The sequence below is a fragment of the Bacillus rossius genome, chromosome 14 (genome assembly GCF_032445375.1).
Source record: "Bacillus rossius redtenbacheri isolate Brsri chromosome 14, Brsri_v3, whole genome shotgun sequence".
Lineage (NCBI taxonomy): Eukaryota > Metazoa > Arthropoda > Insecta > Phasmatodea > Bacillidae > Bacillus > Bacillus rossius.
The window spans coordinates 44,503,687-44,522,806 of record NC_086341.1 but is presented as its reverse complement, the minus strand read 5'-3'; the positions used below and the strand labels follow the sequence as shown (position 1 = coordinate 44,522,806).

The following is a 19,120-nucleotide window of genomic DNA, read 5'->3' as shown; positions in this document are numbered from 1 at the left end:
CAATGGCAAGTGCCACTTCAAGAGGACGCCTATGGGCTACCACACCCTGCGGTTCTGCTCTACTTGGTGGGACTCTCACGTGAGAACTCGCTCCATGTCGTTCCATATGGGTTTTTGTTTAAAGAGTGTCACTGTTTGTTCGTCTTGCTTCTTTGGCAACAACATTGTCACCCATGGCATTTAATGCCACAACATCAATTTCCACTTTAAGTGTATGCCCATGGGCTACCGCATGCTTCGGCTCTGCTGCACTTGGTGGGAGCAGTGGCGTAGCTAAGGTGACTGACGCCCCTGGCCAGAACTGAAAATGGTGCCCCCTCTTGGATTAAAAGAGAGAGGGGAAGGGTTCAGTAATGCGAAACCGTCGCGGTGGCGCCTCCCCCTGCTCTGGCACCCCTGGCAGGCGCTATCCCTGCCACCCTCTTGCTACACCACTGGGTGGGAGTCCCACGTGAGCATTGCTCCGAATCACATCATATGGCCATTCTTGAAGTGTGCCATTGTTAGTTTGTCTTGCTGCTTTGGCCCCATGCCCGTCCCGCCTGGCATTTACTGCCGCAAAAGCAAGTACCAATTTAAGAGGACGCCAATAAGCTAATGCGCACTGTGCCTCTGCTTCAGTTGGTGGGACTGCCATGTTTGTCTCACTCCGCATCACTTCACATAGGTTTTTTTTCTTGATGAGTGTCCCAGTTATTAGTAATTACATTTATGGTGCACAAGTGAATCACAGGAATGAAAGTTTCACAATATTTTTCTTTACATGGATTCTTCCTTTCCAGTTGTCACATTCAATTTCCAATTTATAAATTCACAGTGACTGATCCATGAATTTATTACAGGAGGGTAAATTAATAATTAACATCTTTTATACTTAGAAAAAGGCGATATGCAGTAACTGTTCGGATTTCAACATTTTTTTGGTTATATGCTTGGGGTATTAATAGTTCAGGAATTTGATTTGAAAAGGGGTCCCAAGACTGTGAAGCGAGCTTAGAAACTTAAAATCTGCCGGATAAGTATCGAGTATCTGTTTTCGACCGCTTTGCTTAAGGGGGTGCCTCCCATTTCAGGTCAGGATTTTATATTTATATTAATCACTGATCAACTTTTAGAATTTTCCAATTGTTTAACTTTCACAAAGTGAAAAATATATACAGCGTATACTTTTTGCATAATTAGCTGCCAAAATTACATTTTTAATGTTTGGGTTGTACAAATAAGGAGAATTTAATTTATTTCAGAACTGAAACTTTTTAGGTTTAACTGCAATGCAACTGGCTACTTCATGATATGGTTTGCATTTCTATCACAAAAAACTCATTTTATGTATCTCGGCTGTCAAAACCGTAACAAATTTGAGAATTTTGAAATGCCAGGTAAAATTTTCTGAATGAAATTCAAACCGTTTCTTGAAGTAGCCAACGGCATTGCAGTTAAACCTAAAAAAAATTTCAGTTCTGAAATAAATTAAATTCTCTTTATTTGTACAACCCAAAAAAAAACATTAAAAAAATGTAACTTTGGCAGCTGATTATGCAAAAAAAAGTAAGCGCTGTATATATGGTTAATTTCGTGAAAGTTAAACAATTGAGAAAGTTTACAAGTTTATCTGTAATTACTAGAGACCGGAAAAATTCGCGGATTCACTTCGCGTTTTGCCAGAATCCAAATACATGTACCTTCTTCTTACTTCTGTTATTGGCCCACAGTTTATCTGAAGGACTTACAGCCAATGCAAAACCTTCAACCATACAAGTATCGAATCGGAAGTATCCCAGTTGACGGGTCTCACAAGTCAGTAGCCAATGAGCATGTGGCATTGGCCCGAGTATGTATAGGGGATTGTGGAGTCCATCCTAGAGGTCATTTGAAACCGCGAATTTTTCCAGTCCCTAGTAATTACTGTAAGTATGAAATCTTGACCTTGAGGTGGGAGGCACACCCGTTGAGAGTCCTCGGCGATGGTGTCTGAAGAGTGTGCTGGGACTCGGCGGGTGGAAACGGGCATTGGCCCGGGTGTCGCGGGAGGGTTCGCGGGGAGTGTCAGCAGCGCCTCTTGTCCCCTTGCAGGACGTGCTGGCGGACAGCTCGGCGGAGGAGCTGCTCATGGGCATGGCGTCGCAGGTGGCGGAGCGCGAGGACACCGTGCTCTGCTCCGACATCCGCGACAAGCTGTTCGGGCCCATGGAGTTCTCGCGCCGCGACCTGGCCGCGCTCAACATCATGCGCGGCCGCGACAACGGCCTGCCCGACTACAACACGGTCAGGTGAGTCCCTCCTCTCTCCCCGCCGGCGCCAGCCGGAGACAACTGAGACTCTGTGCAAGATTTGCAAAATGTCACCCGAAAGAAAATAAAAAATTGGTTGCTTGTAAAGTCGGTTTACGGACGATAGTTTAATGTGACAACGTCATAACAAAAACATTGATGAAATGATTGCATACATTTATGAATAAAATTGAATCATTTTTATTGAATTATCGCTATTTTGTATGGATGCAAAGGAGTGAAATGAAATCTACAATTTAATCGTTAAATTTACTTTGATTCGCACTCATTAATTCAAATATGTATATTACTTTAACGAACAGATTATTTTAACTATAACTTTTGTACATGTTTGCTATTTAACTTCTTCCAATCTGTGTTATTCTGTTAAGTATAGGACGATGATAGGAAAAGTGGGAAACGAATGGGAGTGTTTCAAGTTTAATGTGCCTCGAAAAAGTCAAATCGATGATTGCTCCAATCGAGTGGAAGAGAGATAGATGCAAAACAAGCGTACAATGAGCGTAACGGGACAAAGCGTAATAGGACAATGATCATCCTTTTTTGTGCGTGCAGCCGGCGTTCATCGATTTATTAGACTTTGTCACGTCAATAATTAACATCTAAAGATTTCAAAAATTTTGAAAAAAAAAGGGGAGGCGGGTATCTGTAGAGGTGGTACAGGGACGTCTAACCTCCTTAGGGACAGGGGGTGTAGAGTGTGTTGACTGAAAAAAAAAAAATTGGTTGTCTGTAAAGTCGGTTCACGGACGGTAGTTTAACGTGACAACGTCGTAACAAAAACATTGATGAAATGATTGTATACTTTCATGGATAAAATTGAATCTATTTTATTTTAATATAATAAAAGAATAAATACTTGAAATTATACTAGTAATCAGATTTTTAAAATGCAAGAATAATTAAAACTTTATTGCCCAAATTGTTGTTGTAGTAAGCAATGGAAACCACATTAACTTTTCACTTCACTTTATAAACAGTCGACGAAACAGTTCACGTGTAGATGACTTGTAATTAATTTTTAAAAAACTGGCGTTTAGCTATAAAAGTTTAAATATAACTATGAACAAGTTTTCATATAAATAACTGTACTAAAAAATCTATCATCAATTATATGAATCACCAAAATTTTTTAGTCAATTGTAACATAACCTATTATTACTGCACTCGCCGACAGCGTAACGGAACACAGCTTAACGGAACAATGAGCGTAACGGGACATAGTGTAACGGAACAATGTGTGTAACGGGACACTTTTTCGTACATGCATCCGGCGTTCATAGTTTTATTAGAGGTTGTCACGTCAATAATTAACATTTAAAGATTTCAAAAATATTGAAAAAAAAAAGGGGGGGGGGGTACCTGTAAAGCTGGTACAGGGACGTCTAACCTCCATAGGACAGGGGGTGTGGGGTGTGTAGAATGAAAAAAAAAAGTATTATTGGTCCCGTACATGGAACAGAAATATTCGTGTAAAATTACAGGTAAACTTGTACATTTACATTCTAACAACTGTACCATCATGAAACGTTGTTCAAAGTAATACTGGATTTGGATTCTTACCTTGGCATTTATGATTTATGTTGTCCCAGTACTTCCATTAGTTAAAGTTATTTGTAAACTGTTCCCTGAGTAACTTTCCAGAACTGTATACTTAAATAAGCATAATAAAACAAGCATAATTATTGAATATTATACTTTATTTTCCATTGTTCAGTTAAATATTTTTGCTTGAATAAAACATCAATAAAAGTAGGCCCTATAAAATTATGCACTTATTTTCGTAACAAATATGCAATTATATCTCGAAAAACGTATTTATATATGCAAAAATAACCATGGGCATGTGGTGTATAAAGTTACAATATCTTTCATGTATTTTTATAAACTATTCCTTCCCAAAAAAATCTTTCGTAAGAGGACAGGCTTTTTTTTCTCTGTATCATATCTATCAAGGTTTATTATTATTATTTTTTTTGTATTTTATAAGACGAAATCTTGTCATTCATGTGGGTTAACCTATATATTTGTAAAAATTTGCCGGCAGGGAAAAAATTTGAAAGGTTTCTCAGCGATATTTTGGGATTGGGTTAGTGCCAAGTTCGTTAATCATTTATCTTGTTAGTACTTGTGAGGCAACCTGTCAGTGATGAGGAATGTTCGCAATACTCTTCCAAAAATGACAAGACTCATCCACAAATATGTTTTTTTTTCGGGAAAAGTAGTTATTTTGTTCCTACTGCAGACTAAAAGTACAATAAACAAATTAAGAGCGTTGTGCCCACTTTATATATATTTTGGTTAATACGGACCCCTCTAAATTGTTTGTATTGACTGCTAAATTATTTTGACTGCCTCAAATAAACCATTCATCCATTACAGCAAAATTATTCCCTTATTAACAGTCTATTAGTTGGGCTTTAGGAATTTTTTTTGTCATAAACGCAAAATCTTTGGTGGCATATATATAACTAAAATATATTTTATGCAAAGTTATAAATTTTCATTTTAAATTTACAAAAAAATGTTTAATGATACCCATGGGGTATAAACGTCTATTAATTAATAAATTTGTACATTAATGGATGCTAAGTTAACTAATCTGAAAATAAAACCACAGCAATCACATCGTAGTTATAACAAACTAAAAGATTTGTAAGTCAACCTCCAAGTCTGTCCTTCCTTTACGTTGCTGTTTACCGTTTACCCTGATTATAACTGAACACAAAATCCAGCACAATTATCTGGCACCAACCATCGAAAATTATTCATTGAAAAGTTCGCAAGTTAGGTAACTTCTAACAGTGAGGTGGCCAAAAGGCTGTTTGTCAGTGTTTAAGGTTCAGTCTCAATCGCCATTTGGTTATTTTATTTTCTGTCTTTTCTACTTTGTTATGATTTTTTTGTAAGTCATACTAAAGCTCTCATGCATTTTTGTTTTGTCTCAAAATATCTGAACAGATATTTACTCCATTTTTTTTATCATGGCGGCAAAAAGGCACACATGTATTAATCATTATGATAACCTACATAATTATAGATCTCGAAATCAACGTTATGTTAATATCTGACGAGAAAATTTTGGACCCAACAATAGAAGATAGCTATTTGAATAAATCATTTACAAGAAAATCTCTTTCAGTACTCATCAGAAATGTGTGACATCTAATGTCAGTAACGAGAAAATTCTATGTTCTTGTGTTGCAAATACATTTATAATACAAAACATGGACACAAAATGTACAGTCTAATTCTTTAAAATAATGCCGGGCGTAAATTAAATATACACGCAAATTTAATTATCAACTACATTACATGACGCGAATCACTCAAGTTTTCTGCACCCGCAACTAGAAATTGTTCCCGGAGCAGCTATGTAGACTATAAAAACATTCCATTTGCAGAGCAGAATATATTAAACTGTGTAATGAAACGGCTCCGATGAAAGCGACTAAAGACTAAAAGAAAAATTCTAAACCCTGGTTTCGGACCTAGTTTTTCAACAATGGAATTTTATTGAATACTGCCTCATCTTCATAAAACAGTTAATACTATAAAGTTTCCCTTCGTCTTTGTGGACCTTGGTTCGCGCCGTCCGACATAGAGGCAGCACAGTGGTAGTTACACATTTCCGTTCCATCCACGAAATCACTCCCACCGAGAGCCAGGTTGTTACACCTTCCCGTTCCATTCACGAAATCACTCACACCGAGAGCCAGGTTGTCACACATTTCCGTTCCATTCACGAAATCACTCCCACCGAGAGCCAGGTAGTTACACATTTCCGTTCCATTCACGAAATCACTCCCACCGAGAACCAGGTTGTTTCACATTTCCGTTCCATCCACGAAATCACTCCCACCGAGAGCCAGGTTGTTTCACATTTCCGTTCCATTCACGAAATCACTCCCACCGAGAGCCAGGTTGTTTCACATTTCCGTTCCATCCACGGAATCACTCCCGCCGAGAGCCAGGTTGTTTCACATTTCCGTTCCATTCACGAAATCACTCCCACCGAGAGCCAGGTTGTTTCACATTTCCGTTCCATTCACGAAACCACTCCCACCGAGAGCCAGGTTGTTTCACATTTCCGTTCCATCCACGAAATCACTCCCACCGAGAGCCAGGTTGTTTCACATTTCCGTTCCATTCACGAAACCACTCCCACCGAGAGCCAGGTTGTGACACATTTCAGTTCCATCCACGAAATCACTCCCACCGAGAGCCAGGTTGTGACACATTTCAGTTCCATCCACGAAATCACTCCCACCGAGAGCCAGGTTGTCACATATTTCAGTTCCATCCACGAAATCACTCCCACCGAGAGCCAGGTTGTGACACATTTCAGTTCCATCCACGAAATCACTCCCACCGAGAGCCAGGTTGTTACACATTTCAGTTCCATTCACGAAATCACTCCCACCGAGAGCCAGGTTGTGACACATTTCAGTTCCATCCACGAAATCACTCCCACCGAGAGCCAGGTTGTGACACATTTCAGTTCCATCCACGAAATCACTCCCACCGAGAGCCAGGTTGTGACACATTTCAGTTCCATCCACGAAATCACTCCCACCGAGAGCCAGGTTGTTACACATTTCAGTTCCATTCACGAAATCACTCCCACTGAGAGCCAGGTTGTGACACATTTCAGTTCCATCCACGAAATCACTCCCACCGAGAGCCAGGTTGTTACACATTTCAGTTCCATCCACGAAATCACTCCCACCGAAAGCCAGGTTGTGACACATTTCAGTTCCATCCACGAAATCACTCCCACCGAGAGCCAGGTTGTGACACATTTCAGTTCCATCCACGAAATCACTCCCACCGAGAGCCAGGTTGTGACACATTTCAGTTCCATCCACGAAATCACTCCCACCGAGAGCCAGGTTGTGACACATTTCAGTTCCATCCACGAAATCACTCCCACCGAGAGCCAGGTTGTGACACATTTCAGTTCCATTCACGAAACCACTCCCACCGAGAGCCAGGTTGTGACACATTTCAGTTCCATCCACGAAATCACTCCCACCGAGAGCCAGGTTGTGACACATTTCAGTTCCATCCACGAAATCACTCCCACCGAGAGCCAGGTTGTGACACATTTCAGTTCCATTCACGAAATCACTCCCACCGAGAGCCAGGTTGTTACACAATTCCGTTCCATTCACGAAACCACTCCCACCGAGAGCCAGGTTGTGACACATTTCAGTTCCATCCACGAAATCACTCCCACCGAGAGCCAGGTTGTTTCACATTTCCGTTCCATCCACGAAATCACTCCCACCGAGAGCCAGGTTGTTTCACATTTCCGTTCCATTCACGAAACCACTCCCACCGAGAGCCAGGTTGTGACACATTTCCGTTCCATCCACGAAATCACTCCCACCGAGAGCCAGGTTGTTTCACATTACCGTTCCATTCACGAAACCACTCCCACCGAGAGCCAGGTTGTGACACATTTCAGTTCCATCCACGAAATCACTCCCACCGAGAGCCAGGTTGTGACACATTTCAGTTCCATTCACGAAATCACTCCCACCGAGAGCCAGGTTGTTTCACATTTCCGTTCCATTCACGAAACCACTCCCACCGAGAGCCAGGTTGTGACACATTTCAGTTCCATCCACGAAATCACTCCCACCGAGAGCCAGGTTGTGACACATTTCAGTTCCATTCACGAAATCACTCCCACCGCGAGCCAGGTTGTTACACAATTCCGTCCCATCCACGAAAACAATCTCAAACCAAGATCCAGGTTGTTACACATTTCCGTTCAAAGCACAAAATCACTCCCACCGAGAGCCAGGTTGTGACACATTTCCGTTCCATCCACGAAATCACTCCCGCCGAGAGTCAGGTTGTCACACATTTCCGTCCCATCCACGGAATCACTCCCGCCGAGAGCCGGGTAGTTACACATTTCCGTTCCATTCACGAAATCACTCCCACCGAGAGCCAGGTTGTGACACATTTCAGTTCCATTCACGAAATCACTCACACCGAGAGCCAGGTTGTTTCACATTTCCGTTCCATCCACGAAAACACTCCCACCGAGAGCCAGGTTGTTACACAATTCCGTTCCATCCACGAAAACAATCTCAAACCAAGATCCAGGTTGTTACACATTTCCGTTCAAAGCACAAAATCACTCCCACCGAGAGCCAGGTTGTGACACATTTCCGTTCCATCCACGAAATCACTCCCGCCGAGAGTCAGGTTGTCACACATTTCCGTCCCATCCACGGAATCACTCCCGCCGAGAGCCGGGTAGTTACACATTTCCGTTCCATTCACGAAATCACTCCCACCGAGAGCCAGATTGTGAAACATTTCTGTTCCATCCACGAAATCACTCCCACCGAGAGCCAGGTTGTTACACATTTCAGTTCCATCCACGAAATCACTCCCACCGAAAGCCAGGTTGTGACACATTTCAGTTCCATCCACGAAATCACTCCCACCGAGAGCCAGGTTGTTTCACATTCCCGTTCCATCCACGAAATCACTCCCACCGCTGCCAGGTTGTTACACAATTCCGTTCCATCCACGAAAACAATCTCAAACCAAGATCCAGGTTGTTACACATTTCCGTTCAAAGCACAAAATCACTCCCTCAGAGCCAGGTTGTGACACATTTCCGTTCCATCCACGAAATCACTCCCGCCGAGAGTCAGGTTGTCACACATTTCCGTCCCATCCACGGAATCACTCCCGCCGAGAGCCGGGTAGTTACACATTTCCGTTCCATTCACGAAATCACTCCCACCGAGAGCCAGGTTGTGACACATTACAGTTCCATCCACGAAATCACTCCCACCGAGAGCCAGGTTGTTACACATTTCAGTTCCATCCACGAAATCACTCCCACCGAAAGCCAGGTTGTGACACATTTCAGTTCCATCCACGAAATCACTCCCACCGAGAGCCAGGTTGTGACACATTTCAGTTCCATCCACGAAATCACTCCCACCGAGAGCCAGGTTGTGACACATTTCAGTTCCATCCACGAAATCACTCCCACCGAGAGCCAGGTTGTGACACATTTCAGTTCCATCCACGAAATCACTCCCACCGAGAGCCAGGTTGTGACACATTTCAGATCCATTCACGAAACCACTCCCACCGAGAGCCAGGTTGTGACACATTTCAGTTCCATCCACGAAATCACTCCCACCGAGAGCCAGGTTGTGACACATTTCAGTTCCATCCACGAAATCACTCCCACCGAGAGCCAACTTTTGACACATTTCAGTTCCATTCACGAAATCACTCCCACCGAGAGCCAGGTTGTTACACAATTCCGTTCCATTCACGAAACCGCTCCCACCGAGAGCCAGGTTGTGACACATTTCAGTTCCATCCACGAAATCACTCCCAACGAGAGCCAGGTTGTGACACATTTCAGTTCCATCCACGAAATCACTCCCACCGCTGCCAGGTTGTTACACAATTCCGTTCCATCCACGAAAACAATCTCAAACCAAGATCCAGGTTGTTACACATTTCCGTTCATAGCACAAAATCACTCCCACCGAGAGCCAGGTTGTGACACATTTCCGTTCCATCCACGAAATCACTCCCGCCGAGAGTCAGGTTGTCACACATTTCCGTCCCATCCACGGAATCACTCCCGCCGAGAGCCGGGTAGTTACACATTTCCGTTCCATCCACGAAATTACTCCCACCGAGAGCCAGGTTGTTACATATTTCCGTCCCGTCCCAAAATCACTCCCACCGAGAGCCAGGTTGTTACACATTTCCGTTCCATCCACGAAATCACTCCCGACGAGAGTCAGGTTGTCACACATTTACTTTCCATCCACGCAATCACTCCCACCGAGAGCCAGGTAGTTACACATTTCCGTTCCATTCACGAAATCACTCACACCGAGAGCCAGGTTGTTTCACATTTCCGTTCCAACCACGAAATCACTCCCACCGAGAGCCAGGTTGTTACATAATTCCGTTCCATCCACGAAAACAATCTCAAACCAAGATCCAGGTTGTTACACATTTCCGTTCCATGCACAAAATCACTCCCGCCGAGAGCCAGGTTGTGACACATTTCCGTTACATCCACGAAATCACTCCCGCCGAGAGCCAGGTTGTTACACATTTCCGTCCCATCCACGGAATCACTCCCGCCGAGAGCCGGGTAGTTACACATTTCCGTTCCAACCACGAAATCACTCCCACCGAGAGCCAGGTTGTTACATATTTCCGTCCCGTCCCAAAATCACTCCCACCGAGAGCCAGGTTGTTACACATTTCCGTTCCATCCACGAAATCACTCCCACCGAGAGCCAGGTTGTTACACATTTCAGTTCCATCCACAAAATCACTCCCACCGAGAGCCAGGTTGTCACACATTTACTTTCCATCCACGCAATCACTCCCACCGAGAGCCAGGTAGTTACACATTTCCGTTCCATTCACGAAATCACTCACACCGAGAGCCAGGTTGTTTCACATTTCCGTTCCATCCACGAAATCACTCCCACCGAGAGCCAGGTTGTTACACAATTTCGTTCCATCCACGAAAACAATCTCAAACCAAGATCCAGGTTGTTACACATTTCCGTTCCATGCACAAAATCACTCCCGCCGAGAGCCAGGTTGTTTCACATTTCCGTTCCATCCACGAAATCACTCCCGCCGAGAGCCAGGTTGTGACACATTTCCGTTCCATCCACGAAATCACTCCCGCCGAGAGCCAGGTTGTTACACATTTCCGTCCCATCCACGGAATCACTCCCGCCGAGAGCCGGGTAGTTACACATTTCCGTTCCATCCACGAAATCACTCCCACCGAGAGCCAGGTTGTTACACATTTTAGTTCCATCCACGAAATCACTCCCACCGAGAGCCAGGTTGTCACACATTTACTTTCCATCCACGCAATCACTCCCACCGAGAGCCAGGTAGTTACACATTTCCGTTCCATTCACGAAATCACTCACACCGAGAGCCAGGTTGTTTCACATTTCCGTTCCATCCATGAAATCACTCCCACCGAGAGCCAGGTTGTTACACAATTCCGTTCCATCCACGAAATCACTCCCGCCGATAGCCAGGTTGTTACACATTTCCGTCCCATCCACGGAATCACTCCCGCCGAGAGCCGGGTAGTTACACATTTCCGTTCCATCCACGAAATCACTCCCACCGAGAGCCAGGTTGTTACATATTTCAGTCCCGTCCCAAAATCACTCCCACCGAGAGCCAGGTTGTGACACATTTCCGTTCCATCCACGAAATCACTCCCGCCGAGAGCCAGGTTGTTTCACATTTCCGTTCCATCCACGAAATCACTCCCACCGAGAGCCAGGTTGTGACACATTTCAGTTCCATTCACGAAATCACTCCCACCGAGAGCCAGGTTGTTTCACATTTCCGTTCCATTCACGAAACCACTCCCACCGAGAGCCAGGTTGTCACACATTTCCGTCCCATCCACGGAATCACTCCCGCCGAGAGCCGGGTAGTTACACATTTCCGTTCCATTCACGAAATCACTCCCACCGAGAGCCAGGTTGTGACACATTTCAGTTCCATTCACGAAATCACTCACACCGAGAGCCAGGTTGTTTCACATTTCCGTTCCATCCACGAAAACACTCCCACCGAGAGCCAGGTTGTTACACAATTCCGTTCCATCCACGAAAACAATCTCAAACCAAGATCCAGGTTGTTACACATTTCCGTTCAAAGCACAAAATCACTCCCACCGAGAGCCAGGTTGTGACACATTTCCGTTCCATCCACGAAATCACTCCCGCCGAGAGTCAGGTTGTCACACATTTCCGTCCCATCCACGGAATCACTCCCGCCGAGAGCCGGGTAGTTACACATTTCCGTTCCATTCACGAAATCACTCCCACCGAGAGCCAGATTGTGAAACATTTCTGTTCCATCCACGAAATCACTCCCACCGAGAGCCAGGTTGTTACACATTTCAGTTCCATCCACGAAATCACTCCCACCGAAAGCCAGGTTGTGACACATTTCAGTTCCATCCACGAAATCACTCCCACCGAGAGCCAGGTTGTTTCACATTCCCGTTCCATCCACGAAATCACTCCCACCGCTGCCAGGTTGTTACACAATTCCGTTCCATCCACGAAAACAATCTCAAACCAAGATCCAGGTTGTTACACATTTCCGTTCAAAGCACAAAATCACTCCCTCAGAGCCAGGTTGTGACACATTTCCGTTCCATCCACGAAATCACTCCCGCCGAGAGTCAGGTTGTCACACATTTCCGTCCCATCCACGGAATCACTCCCGCCGAGAGCCGGGTAGTTACACATTTCCGTTCCATTCACGAAATCACTCCCACCGAGAGCCAGGTTGTGACACATTACAGTTCCATCCACGAAATCACTCCCACCGAGAGCCAGGTTGTTACACATTTCAGTTCCATCCACGAAATCACTCCCACCGAAAGCCAGGTTGTGACACATTTCAGTTCCATCCACGAAATCACTCCCACCGAGAGCCAGGTTGTGACACATTTCAGTTCCATCCACGAAATCACTCCCACCGAGAGCCAGGTTGTGACACATTTCAGTTCCATCCACGAAATCACTCCCACCGAGAGCCAGGTTGTGACACATTTCAGTTCCATCCACGAAATCACTCCCACCGAGAGCCAGGTTGTGACACATTTCAGATCCATTCACGAAACCACTCCCACCGAGAGCCAGGTTGTGACACATTTCAGTTCCATCCACGAAATCACTCCCACCGAGAGCCAGGTTGTGACACATTTCAGTTCCATCCACGAAATCACTCCCACCGAGAGCCAACTTTTGACACATTTCAGTTCCATTCACGAAATCACTCCCACCGAGAGCCAGGTTGTTACACAATTCCGTTCCATTCACGAAACCGCTCCCACCGAGAGCCAGGTTGTGACACATTTCAGTTCCATCCACGAAATCACTCCCAACGAGAGCCAGGTTGTGACACATTTCAGTTCCATCCACGAAATCACTCCCACCGCTGCCAGGTTGTTACACAATTCCGTTCCATCCACGAAAACAATCTCAAACCAAGATCCAGGTTGTTACACATTTCCGTTCATAGCACAAAATCACTCCCACCGAGAGCCAGGTTGTGACACATTTCCGTTCCATCCACGAAATCACTCCCGCCGAGAGTCAGGTTGTCACACATTTCCGTCCCATCCACGGAATCACTCCCGCCGAGAGCCGGGTAGTTACACATTTCCGTTCCATCCACGAAATTACTCCCACCGAGAGCCAGGTTGTTACATATTTCCGTCCCGTCCCAAAATCACTCCCACCGAGAGCCAGGTTGTTACACATTTCCGTTCCATCCACGAAATCACTCCCGACGAGAGTCAGGTTGTCACACATTTACTTTCCATCCACGCAATCACTCCCACCGAGAGCCAGGTAGTTACACATTTCCGTTCCATTCACGAAATCACTCACACCGAGAGCCAGGTTGTTTCACATTTCCGTTCCAACCACGAAATCACTCCCACCGAGAGCCAGGTTGTTACATAATTCCGTTCCATCCACGAAAACAATCTCAAACCAAGATCCAGGTTGTTACACATTTCCGTTCCATGCACAAAATCACTCCCGCCGAGAGCCAGGTTGTGACACATTTCCGTTACATCCACGAAATCACTCCCGCCGAGAGCCAGGTTGTTACACATTTCCGTCCCATCCACGGAATCACTCCCGCCGAGAGCCGGGTAGTTACACATTTCCGTTCCAACCACGAAATCACTCCCACCGAGAGCCAGGTTGTTACATATTTCCGTCCCGTCCCAAAATCACTCCCACCGAGAGCCAGGTTGTTACACATTTCCGTTCCATCCACGAAATCACTCCCACCGAGAGCCAGGTTGTTACACATTTCAGTTCCATCCACAAAATCACTCCCACCGAGAGCCAGGTTGTCACACATTTACTTTCCATCCACGCAATCACTCCCACCGAGAGCCAGGTAGTTACACATTTCCGTTCCATTCACGAAATCACTCACACCGAGAGCCAGGTTGTTTCACATTTCCGTTCCATCCACGAAATCACTCCCACCGAGAGCCAGGTTGTTACACAATTTCGTTCCATCCACGAAAACAATCTCAAACCAAGATCCAGGTTGTTACACATTTCCGTTCCATGCACAAAATCACTCCCGCCGAGAGCCAGGTTGTTTCACATTTCCGTTCCATCCACGAAATCACTCCCGCCGAGAGCCAGGTTGTGACACATTTCCGTTCCATCCACGAAATCACTCCCGCCGAGAGCCAGGTTGTTACACATTTCCGTCCCATCCACGGAATCACTCCCGCCGAGAGCCGGGTAGTTACACATTTCCGTTCCATCCACGAAATCACTCCCACCGAGAGCCAGGTTGTTACACATTTTAGTTCCATCCACGAAATCACTCCCACCGAGAGCCAGGTTGTCACACATTTACTTTCCATCCACGCAATCACTCCCACCGAGAGCCAGGTAGTTACACATTTCCGTTCCATTCACGAAATCACTCACACCGAGAGCCAGGTTGTTTCACATTTCCGTTCCATCCATGAAATCACTCCCACCGAGAGCCAGGTTGTTACACAATTCCGTTCCATCCACGAAATCACTCCCGCCGATAGCCAGGTTGTTACACATTTCCGTCCCATCCACGGAATCACTCCCGCCGAGAGCCGGGTAGTTACACATTTCCGTTCCATCCACGAAATCACTCCCACCGAGAGCCAGGTTGTTACATATTTCAGTCCCGTCCCAAAATCACTCCCACCGAGAGCCAGGTTGTGACACATTTCCGTTCCATCCACGAAATCACTCCCGCCGAGAGCCAGGTTGTTTCACATTTCCGTTCCATCCACGAAATCACTCCCACCGAGAGCCAGGTTGTTACATATTTCCGTCCCGTCTCAAAATCACTCCCGCCGAGCGCCAGGTTGTGATACATTTCCGTTCCATCCACGAAATCACTCCCGCCGAGAGCCAGGTTGTTACACATTTCCGTCCCATCCACGGAATCACTCCCGCCGAGAGACGGGTAGTTACACATTTCCGTTCCATCCACGAAATCACTCCCACCGAGAGCCAGGTTGTTACATATTTCCGTCCCGTCCCAAAATCACTCCCACCGAGAGCCAGGTTGTTACACATTTCCGTTCCATCCACGAAATCACTCCCACCAAGAGCCAGGTTGTTACACAATTCCGTTCCATCCACGAAAACACTCCCAACCAAGATCCAGGTTGTTAAACATTTCCGTTCCATGCACAAAATCACTCCCGCCGAGAGCCAGGTTGTGACACATTTCCGTTCCATCCACGAAATCACTCCCGCCGAGAGCCAGGTTGTTACACATTTCCGTCCCATCCACGGAATCACTCCCGCCGAGAGCCGGGTAGTTACACATTTCCGTTCCATCCACGAAATCACTCCCACCGAGAGCCAGGTTGTTACACATTTCCGTCCCATCCACGAAATCACTCCCACCGAGAGCCAGGTTGTTACACATTTCCGTTCCATCCACGAAATCACTCCCACCGAGAGCCACATTGTTTTACATTTCCGTTCCATCCAAGCAATCACTCCCACCGAGAGCCAGGTTGTTACGCATTTCCGTTCCATCCAAGCAATCACTCCCACCGAGAGCCAGGTTGTTACACATTTCCGTTCCATCCAAGCAATCACTCCCACTGAGAGCCAGGTTGTTACGCATTTCCGTTCCATACACGAAAACACTCCCACAAAAAAGCCTGGTTGTTACACATTTCCATCCCACCCACGCAATCACTCCCGCCGAGAGCCAGGTTGTCGCACATCGGCGCCCAACTAGAAGTGTGCCTCTGGGCTGCCCCAGGTCCCACTTCAAGCTGCCGCGGATCAGCGACTGGACGGAGATCAACCCGGAGCTGTTCGCCGAGAAGCCGGAGCTGGTGCGGCTGCTGGCCGCGGCCTACTCCAACCGCCTGGACAACGTGGACCCCTACATCGGCGGCATGCTGGAGACGCGCGCCGGCCCGGGCGAGCTCTTCACCGCCGTCATCAAGGAGCAGTTCGCGCGCATCCGCGACGCCGACCGCTTCTGGTTCGAGAACACCGAGAACGGGTGCGTGTGGGTGGTCTCGCCCTGTGGGGGTGTCTAACTTGTCCTCTTCCTTTCCTCTCAGTGGGGGGAGGGTACGGAGGCCCCTACCCCGCTTTTCAAACATTGTGGAGCGATGGAAAGGCTCCCCACTCCTCCTCTAAAATTTTATAGAGGGGTATAATGGCTCCCACTCTGAAATCTCTTTAGAGGAGTAGAAAGGCTTCCCACCCCTCCTTTGAAATTTTATAGAGGGGTAGAAATGCTCCTACTCTTTCTCTGAAATCTCTTTTAGAGGAGTAGAAAGGCTTCCCACCCCTCCTCTAAAATTTTATAGAAGGGTAGAAAGGCTCCCACTATTCCTCTGAAATCTCTTTACAGGAGTAGAAAGGCTTCCCACCCCTCCTCTAAAATTTTATAGAAGGTTAGAAAGGCTCCCACTCTTCCTCTGAAATCTCTTCAGAGGAGTATAAAGGCTTCCCACCCATCTTCTAGAAATTTATAGAGTGGTATAAAGGCTCCCCACTTCTTCTATGAAATTTTATTAAGGGGTATTAAGGCTACTAAACCCTCCTCAGAAATTTTTTAGAGGGATAAAAAGGCTCGCCAATTCTCCTCTGAAATTTTATAGAGGAGTAGAAGGGCTTTCTACCCGTGATCTGAAATCCTGAAATATCGCGGAGGGGAAATATTAGAGAGTGTACTGGTGAGGTGTATGTCTAAGGGGTAGGGAGTAACTGGCAGCACGCCCCGAATACCTTCCTTCATTGCCCGAACTGTAGGTAAAATTCGCGTATCTCGCACTGACTTGGGGAATCATGTGAAGCAGGGTCCACCATGCTTGTACGTAACGTCAGTTAACACAGTTAGTGGAGAAAGTGTACGAGATAAGCAGGTGGCACTCGAAAGCATCTGACAACTTACCAAAGTGTAGAATTCCGTGTCGTTCAACGCTGGAGTTTTAACGCAGCTATTTAACTAGGGTACATTATTTTACTCTACATAAACTGTGCAATAAATATTTGTACTTGCCACCAGATGCAGTGCTCTGAGAATATTTGTTAAGCGGTTCAGGAAACATTTTGGCAAAAATAAAATGATTTTTTGACATCCTGAACAGTCAAGTACTATAGTAAAGTATACTTTTTTATATAATGTTTCAAAAGTTATAATCGTGGGTCTTTGTTGGCATAGATAATTTCAATTCTTGGGGTGTAGATTGGTATTCAAAGGCATTTATTAATCAAATAATTCCAATTTCAGGTTCGAGGAAAGTTTGGTTCAAATCATGACGACTACATCCAAGCTGCGTCTGGTATGACGTACGTTTAATACAGTGCTGTTCACAAATAAGCAGTTAAAAAAAAAACACGTTTTTTAACTCGAAGGTATAACATAACCTACTTGGTGCCTGACTAGACGTCAGTGAATAGTTAGTTACCTGCCCGGTTTGGGGGGGGGGGGGGTTAGAAATGTGGGCTTGGTTTTTTAACCGAAACAAATAATCTCTGAATAGGGCGCTTGTAAGTTGTATACCGTCCATATGCATGCAATAAGCAGACAAGTTTATAATAATAGTACCTAAAGTTTTCGGGGACGCACAACAACGCCGAACGTACAATAACGCCAAAAACCATAACGCCGAATGCCAAATTGACTACAACGCCGACAGCTAGAAAACTGCTGTGTACCACAACGCCGAAATACATTAAAACCGAAAAATGTCATTGCAGGACTGCCACAAAGGTAAGGTTAGGTAAGGTTAGGTCAGGTTAGGTTAGGCTAGTTTAGGCTAGCCTAGGTTAGGTTAGGTTGTGGTACATTTTTCGGCGTTACTGTATTTCGGCGTTGTGGTACACAGCAGTTTTGTAGCTGTCGGCGTTGCGGTCTATTTGGCATTCGGCGTTATGGTATTCGGCGTTGTGGTAACGACCCAAGTTTTCTATAAACCACAAGGTTTTGTTCAGGTTTATCAGTTTGGTCTCACAGTCATGGTCTTGCGAGCACGCCCCTCAGAGGAAAGAAGGGGCAGGGAGTGGGGGTCTTGCAAGCACGCCCCTCAGAGGAAAGAAGGGGAAGGGAGTGGGGGTCTTGCAAGCACGCCCCTCAGAGGAAAGAAGGGGAAGGGAGTGGGGGTCTTGCAAGCACGCCCCTCAGAGGAAAGAAGGGGAAGGGAGTGGGGGTCTTGCGAGCACGCCCCTCAGAGGAAAGAAGGGGCAGGGAGTGGGGGTCTTGCGAGCACGCCCCTCAGAGGAAAGAAGGGGAAGGGAGTGGGGGTCTTGCAAGCACGCCCCTCAGAGGAAAGAAGGGGAAGGGAGTGGGGGTCTTGCAAGCACGCCCCTCAGAGGAAAGAAGGGGAAGGGAGTGGGGGTCTTGCGAGCACGCCCCTCAGAGGAAAGAAGGGGCAGGGAGTGGGGGTTGATAGTTGCCGAGGTACACGGCCTGACAGCGCCGTCGTCGCCGCAGCATGTTCACGCAGGACGAGGTGGAGGAGATACGCGGCGTGCGGCTGCGCGACGTGATCGTCAACTGCACGGACATCTCGCCCGACGAGATCCAGGAGTCGGTGTTCTTCTGGCGCGACGGCGACCCCTGCCCGCAGCCGGTGCAGCTCAACAACAGCCTGCTGGAGCCTTGCAAGTACCTCAAGGGCTACGACTACTTCGAGGTCAGTGCCTGCCCGCCGTGGCTGCGACCACTCAATATTTAATAGGTGTAGAGACCGGAAA

The 19,120-nt window shown here is 46.3% G+C and overlaps 1 protein-coding gene across 1 annotated transcript in view; it reads left to right on the top strand.

The window, feature by feature from the left end:
- The window catches only part of LOC134538839 (dual oxidase), a 231,596-nt gene that overhangs the window by 173,597 nt on the left and 38,879 nt on the right, over window positions 1-19,120 (top strand). Inside the window, exons 8-10 of the mRNA XM_063380380.1 lie at window positions 2,074-2,270; window positions 16,167-16,415; window positions 18,858-19,059. Of these exons, the coding sequence (XP_063236450.1) occupies window positions 2,074-2,270; window positions 16,167-16,415; window positions 18,858-19,059 (648 nt within the window). The remainder of the gene's footprint in view (window positions 1-2,073; window positions 2,271-16,166; window positions 16,416-18,857; window positions 19,060-19,120) is intronic.